Genomic DNA, 6,918 nt, shown 5'->3' on the forward strand with positions numbered 1-6,918 from the left:
AATGGTCCTGTGATATGGAACATGTAGGTTAGAGCATCGCATTCACACGTCTTTTGTCACCGCCGCTGGCTCATTTCTCGCCGTATTCTGTCTCGCTCCGGGTGGCTTTTATGTGCTAATGAAACAAATTTCATGGTTGGCTCGCGACGTGTGTGTCCTCGGAGCGAGAGACAAGTTGTTCCCGGGCGATTGCAGTTGCAACGGTGTGTTGGGACAATGCGGAATTAGAAGGGGATTTAATGTTGTTATTTCTCTCAAACAGTACTTTATACTCTTCTCTGACGCGTGGGAAACTATATCCGGGATTGGGAAATGCCAGCAATCTGACTTAAAACATTACTGAATTTTCCATGCGTGTTGTTGGTCTTTTGAAATGCACTTAGCTTTTAGTTTAAATGTCGATATAACCCCTGTTTTTGAAGGCAATTCCTTCGATGTGTTGGCACACATTGATAGTGGAGGTTTCCCTGCGGTCGCCGCTCTGATCGTCAATTCACACTCTCCTCTCAACCTTTAACAATGCACAACACTGGGGATGTGAGAGAGGCGTTTAATTTCAGCAGAGTCTCGACTGAAAGAAGGCTCGGGCCCAATACCAGCTCTCCCAAAAACTAACCTAGTTAAGGAACTCGCGAAGTCTCGTTAAGCCTGGCCAAGGGGAAACCCAGAGTGGTTAAAAGCAAGAGCTGCAAAATATTGTGTGGCACCATTTGAACTTTTGCACAATTCATGCTGTGCCGGAATTGTCCTTGATGTCACTAACACCCCCAACCCCCACCCACCCCCAACTTTTTTTTGATTAAGTTGCTTGGGAGCAGATGGATGTGGTGACTAAACCGACACAATCATCCAGCATTGCCCGTTCCGCTGTATATCAACTGCGGACAGCAGTGTGTGTGTATTGGCCCTGCTGCTGCTCAATGGGGCTGAGTTCCTCTGCTGAAATATCTGCTGAAGGCAATGTTTTATTTTTTAATCGACCCGCCAGAATCAGTATCATCCTCCTTTCTCCGATCTGAAACTCAGGACAACGTTTTCCGTTTCGATTCATGGCCGACTCGGTCCTGAATATGGCACCGAGTCGCCGACCATACCCTAAATTAAAGTGTGCTCTACCTTAAGCAGCGATATTTTAAATCATCTTTTTTATAGCCATTCCCAAGCACCTTACATTTCTTTGTGTGGTTCCTGATATTTTGGTATGATGCGTCCACCAGGGGTTTGCAAGCGCTCGCATTTTAAAATCCTCATTTGGAAAGGGATTTAATGGACATTTGGTGTCCAGTGTTGCTAACTTGCTGTGGCTTTAACAATCAGTCTAAATAAGCACAGGACACGACGAGAACTGATGCCCCCATTATCTTACCCAACACCGCTGCGAGTCAGGAGACAGGAATATAACGTGCCCCTTCCTCACCACCGCCCCCCCCCCCACCCCCCGCCATAGCAAACTTATAGCAGCTCCAGAATTGTATGTGCCAAGGAGAAAATCATTTTATAGAAAAGCCCCGATTTGAACATGAGGCACTTAGGGCTGAAGGGTGCCGAATTCATTCCCCAACATTACTGTGTTTAGCGGCTTTATGTTAAACATTGCGAAAAAAATGGGAAAAATGGCAATTTTAATAATTCAAATGAGCGCCACGCCTTGCACGGTTAGTGAAAAGAATACAGTTGTAAGTTACTGAGAGACGAAACAGGTTGCCCTATCTAGTTGGCTCCGACAGTTGGTTAAACAGGAAACTTGCCAAATCAATCCGACATATTTCGTAATTAAATTAAATGAAAAGTCAGGGAGTATAATGCTGAAATTGTAATCGGATTTAGGGATTCAATAGCCGTGCATTAGGGCTTTTCAATGATGACCATATTCCTTCTGAACATTATGAACGGCCCTAGCCAAACGAGGGCCTCGTTTTAATTGTTGTCCTCCCGGCCGCTCTATCCGCAAGACTGAACCGAAATGTCACAGGATCAGGAGTGTTATGGGCACACAGCGAAAATGTAGAGTTTAATAAACTCGAATAGGCGCCTGAGAAATTGCTAATTCCCCCCCCCCCTCCCCATTTGTGTACAGCAGCGCCCGCTCACTCTTCTGGGATGGACGTGGGAATATTGGTGGATGTGCTGTTTTATTTGTGTTTGGAAGAGCAAATGTTAGCTAATATAAATTTGCACGGATACTAATAGGGAGCCCAACAGCAAAAAGGAGGCGTCAGTCAACACTGACTCGTTTCGGCATGGATGCATGTTAGACATTCCTTTCGAATACCTCTCTTCGCTGGAGTAGCAGTAATGCTTTTCAGTGCTGGCGAAATCTACACCATTTCTGCTATTGTAACCGATCAGAGACAAGAGACAGGGGGAGACCGTCCAGCCCCTTACCTGGCGCCACTCCACACGGTTGCAACAAGCACCGTGACCCAGAAAATACTCCGCCGGTCCTACAACGCTAATCCCCCTCCCACTGCCCCTCCCCCCCAACCAACTCCCCCCCCCCCCAGAAAAAAAGGTACTAAAAACTCTTACCTGTGTAGCAGCACAAAAACTTATTAAATCCAAAGTTCCCTGCACTCAGACTATCCAGTTAGGACTAGGATACACGAATTCGACTATTCACTCCGAAAATTAAATAATGCTATTTGAATCGCGTTACTTGGGCTAGGGGTTGGGGGTGGGGATATTATTTGAACGAATAAGTCGTTGGGAAACATCGAGTGCATTTTAACATCGACTTGGGCGAGGGTTGGCTGGGGGGTGGGGGGTGGGGGCGGGGAAGAATGCTCTTTAAGCGTTGCTCTTTTTAAAAAAAAGTAACTAGACCGCGGATGTTTATTTCCTTTTGAAATTGCTTCAAACGCTTAATAAATATAGAATTTGACAGGGCGAACAATGTACATGCAGCTCTTAAACCAAGAAGAATAGGCCGCTTAGCCGGATCAAAATATGTTCGTTTATTTTGTCTATGTATGTGTGTGTGTGTGTTTAATTACATTTTCTGCTTATAAAATGTTAACATTTCAACCAAAGGGAAAGCGATCTCGAATCTTGTTACAACCACAACAGCAGCAAAAAATAAAACGAAATGAAAGCGCAGGTCGCCCGCACCTGAAGTCTAGCGCTTAACAGTAAATTTCACCATCAGTTTCCGGGTTCCTGTCGCAAGTGGGAATGTGCAAGTCGCCGGACTGCCAAGGGTCGCCATGAGCTCGGGACGGGGTTTAAATGGAGTTACCAAAAGTGCAACAAATTTTGAAACAATTAACCTTTCGCTCATGGGAACCCGCAGCTTTCTCCCCCTGTACCGCAGTGTGGAACAACTGTATCCAACTGAATAAACTCGTGAACAACGAACACTTAACAATTCTGTTTAATAGAGTTTCTGAACATTCGGTAGTCCACTACCAGGACAGACGTTTTTACTAGCCATAAATAAAACACACAAACTATAAATTACTTGTAGAATTTTTTTTTGTTAAAATGGTAGCAACATTCCTTCGAGTTTTTGGGCTCGTTTTGATTTTGGTCCTTTCTGGTTAAGCTACAAGGGAGCATTCCAACTGTACACAGAAATATCTTGGAAAAGGTTCCTTTTTATTGCCCCCTCTGTATTTTGGGAAGAGAAAAAGAAAACATTTAAAACGGCGCATCCCCGCATAAGGAAACAAAACAAAAACAAACAAAATCTCTAAACAACTGGACATATCTAACAGTTTCAAAAACACAAAAAAAATATTTCCGGATGCCTGGCCCACAAACAGCGACTTGTTGCCCCCCCCACCCCCCCAGCTCCCCCCCCCCCCCCCCCCACCCCCCTCACCTCCCCTTTCTTTAATTATCATTATTACAAATGTACACAGGCGGCGAAGTCCATTTGTGCATGGATAGCTTTTTAAGAAGAGTTCATAATAGGTCTGGAATACACACCTTGGTAGTAAGACGTGTCGCTGGAGATGGACGAAGAATCTAAGACGGCTTTGGAGCTCATGGGCAGATTGGTGGACATGGGGGAACTATAGTTAGAGTAATGCATCACCTGTTCGTAAGCCTTTAAGTCCATTTTGTGGTGTTGCTGTTCGGAAGACATTAAATTGTTGATTGAGAAGGGGTGGTTGAATGAGTAGTGGTGTTCTGGTTTAAGCTGGGCTTCCGAGGGGATGTGAGACAGGACCGAGTGGTGCGGGTGCATCAAGTGCTGCTGGGCTTGGGATACCGCGCTGCTGGCGTGGCTGTGCTCCGGGCTCAGGGTCGAGGCCGACTTCATATCCACCATGGGCCTCTTTTGGCCGCTCCCCGGGGAGCCGCTGGAATGGGGCGACTCGTTGCCGGCGCTGCTGTCCGAGCTGCTGCCGCTGCCCGTGGAGCCCGCCTCGCCGGACGCTTTCCTGGTGGGGTCCTGCGAGTTCTTCATGGCTTGCTTCTTCTCGCACTTGAAGCGCTTCTGCCGCCGGAGGTAGCAGCCGTTCTCAAACATGTTGCCCGAGTCCGGGTGTAGGGTCCAGAAGGAGCCTTTGCCCGGCTTGTCTGGCGACCTGGGGACCTTGAGGAAACAATCATTGAAGGACAGAGAGTGGCGGATGGAGTTCTGCCATCGTTGCTGATTCTGCCGATAGAAGGGGAATAAGTCCATGATCCACTGGTAGATCTCGCTCAGAGTCAGCATCTTGCTGGGAGATTGCTGAATAGCCATGGTGATGAGCGAGATGTAAGAGTAAGGCGGTTTAGCATGGGTGTAACTGCGGCGGTAAGTTTTGGGATCCCTGGACCTGTTGAGGTTGGACTGCCCGTACATTGGGCTCATACTCATATTGCTGTAGGAAGTCAGGGCGTTCATGGAGCCAGCCTGGGCACTCATCGGGCTCATGCTGGGGCTCAGGGCATTGCCCATGCCTGTCATGCCAGCTCCCATGCCATTCATTGCCCCCGCTCCAGGAGACATGCCAGTCATCGCCGGGCTCATCCCGGTGCCCACGTAAGACATGTTCATGGATCCCGCTGTCATGTTGGCCGTGGTACCCATTGCGGACATACTCATGTAGGTGTTCATCCCGTTCATCCCAATCCCTGGATTCATATTGCTCACGGTAGGGTAACCCTAGAGAGGAAACAAAGATACGAAATGATGACTATAAGAAGCCGCCCAATGCGTTGACTATAACCGGGTTAAAGTATTTTTAATATTTCACGAGCCGTAATACAGCAACAAATGATCCATTACAATATTATTCGTAATGAACAAAGTTTGGCCTTTCTTGGGTTTGCTTGTTCGCTGTTGGTAATAAAACTTCACTTTATGTTTTAATAATCTAATGATATATTTAAAAAGGACGCCCAGTGGGTAGTGGGTCTTGTTGCTTTGGCAGTTGGTCTAAATTATAAATCCTGCCTGGAACTTAACGAACTACCCAATAAGAATTATTTAAAAAAAAATTAGAAATAATTCAGCCAAAACAAGCAAGCCTATTAAAAAATTCAGAGGCAGATTAAGAAAAGCAACTCCAACAGTGGAGCTGTGAATAAACTTCCGACAAATCCGGTCAGAGTCAAGGCAAAACTCAACATCTTGACTTTCCGTGAATAATACTGAATTCAATCATTGGCTTCAAAAAAAAGGAGTTAAATAAAGTTATGTCTCCAGCGCTTTCGAAGTATTTAAATGTACAACAGAAACTTTATTTTAACCAAATAGAACATTGTTTAAAGACTGTTACGGTGCAAATCGAGGAGGAATTGAAGGCGCCACAAGTCAATATTTGATGACAAAGTTAATATTATCTTAAGGCTAATATTATCTTGTACATAAAGAGGATTGTTTTTTTAAAAAAAGCAGAAGCCTACCTCAGACTCTCCATAGTAGGAGCTCCAGTCTGTGTGCTCGTGCCCTTCCATTTTCACTGCGCCCAACATGCTGGAGGTAGAGTGCATTATAGAGCTTGGGAGAGAGAGAGAGAAAAAAGTTCCTGCTCATACAAGATCGTGGGCGATGGATCTCCCCCGTGTCGGATTGCGGAATGTCTTATTTGGAGAGTGCTGGGCTCTGCAGGCTGGCTGTAAACTGCCGCCTAGAAGCGATCCGATGATGACAGTGGCTTGAAGTGACGTGGGTGGCTGGCGGTGCACGGTGATATAGCAGTGTGGAGTGTGCGCGCCACACCAACCTCCAATCCCCAATTTCCTCGCAGCCCATTTGAATAATCATCTCACACCTAGGCGTGAGAGCATTCGGCTTTGCCCCTCTATTGTACACCTGCCACCCAGCTTCAAAAGGGAGCATTTGAATAGATTCATTAACCTTAATCTGATTTTGTTCCATTAATGGGAGGGAGAAGGGTGGTGGTGGGGGTGGGGTGGAGGAACCTCTATGCAAGTTTTCAAAAAATAATGTAAAAATAAAACTGGGACATTATAATTGACCATGTTGCACCATGGCCTGGGTTAGATGGCTATTTTGTTAATTAAATGAACGAATTGAGATTTATTGTCGGAACGGGAGCTATGTTTGATTGTTTTTTTCTTTTCTGAACTGTTTGCTTGTTCACGTACACGCTGGAACGAAAACTTAACCGGTGGGTTGTCACAAGGGATTTAAACGCTGAGGTGGTTGGTAAAAGGACTGACCTAAAGCTTTCAGCATGCCCGGCCTAATCCCAGTGACAGAAAGGGGCCCAGTACAGTCCGGTTCAAAGGTTCCGAGAGTCTAAAACGGCTTCTTCTACGGTTTGTCACAAATTTAAACTGACATTTAAAAAAAAATAAGGAAATTCGATCGAAAATTAATGTGAACGCTTCACTCCACGATTGGCTTGGTCCATTTATTGTGAGTGTATGTGTTGAGGAGGGGGCGGCATACAGCTTTTCACTGGCGTGGATAACGTTGTAAATACTGTGCTGTCATGGGAAAGTGCACATGTTAAAACC

General features: G+C 45.9%; 1 protein-coding gene across 1 annotated transcript; it reads right to left on the reverse strand.

Annotated features, from left to right (window-relative positions):
- Nucleotides 1–3,892: 3,892 nt before the first annotated feature.
- On the reverse strand, nucleotides 3,893–5,925 carry foxa2 (forkhead box A2). Its single transcript, XM_041181575.1, has 2 exons — nucleotides 5,839–5,925; nucleotides 3,893–5,095 (listed from the first exon to the last, which is right to left on the reverse strand). Exons 1-2 carry the CDS (start codon nucleotides 5,923–5,925, stop codon nucleotides 3,893–3,895), a joined length of 1,290 nt encoding a protein of 429 aa, XP_041037509.1.
- Nucleotides 5,926–6,918: the final 993 nt, after the last annotated feature.

This window comes from Carcharodon carcharias, chromosome 2 (genome assembly GCF_017639515.1).
Source record: "Carcharodon carcharias isolate sCarCar2 chromosome 2, sCarCar2.pri, whole genome shotgun sequence".
NCBI classification, from domain to species: Eukaryota; Metazoa; Chordata; class Chondrichthyes; order Lamniformes; family Lamnidae; genus Carcharodon; species Carcharodon carcharias.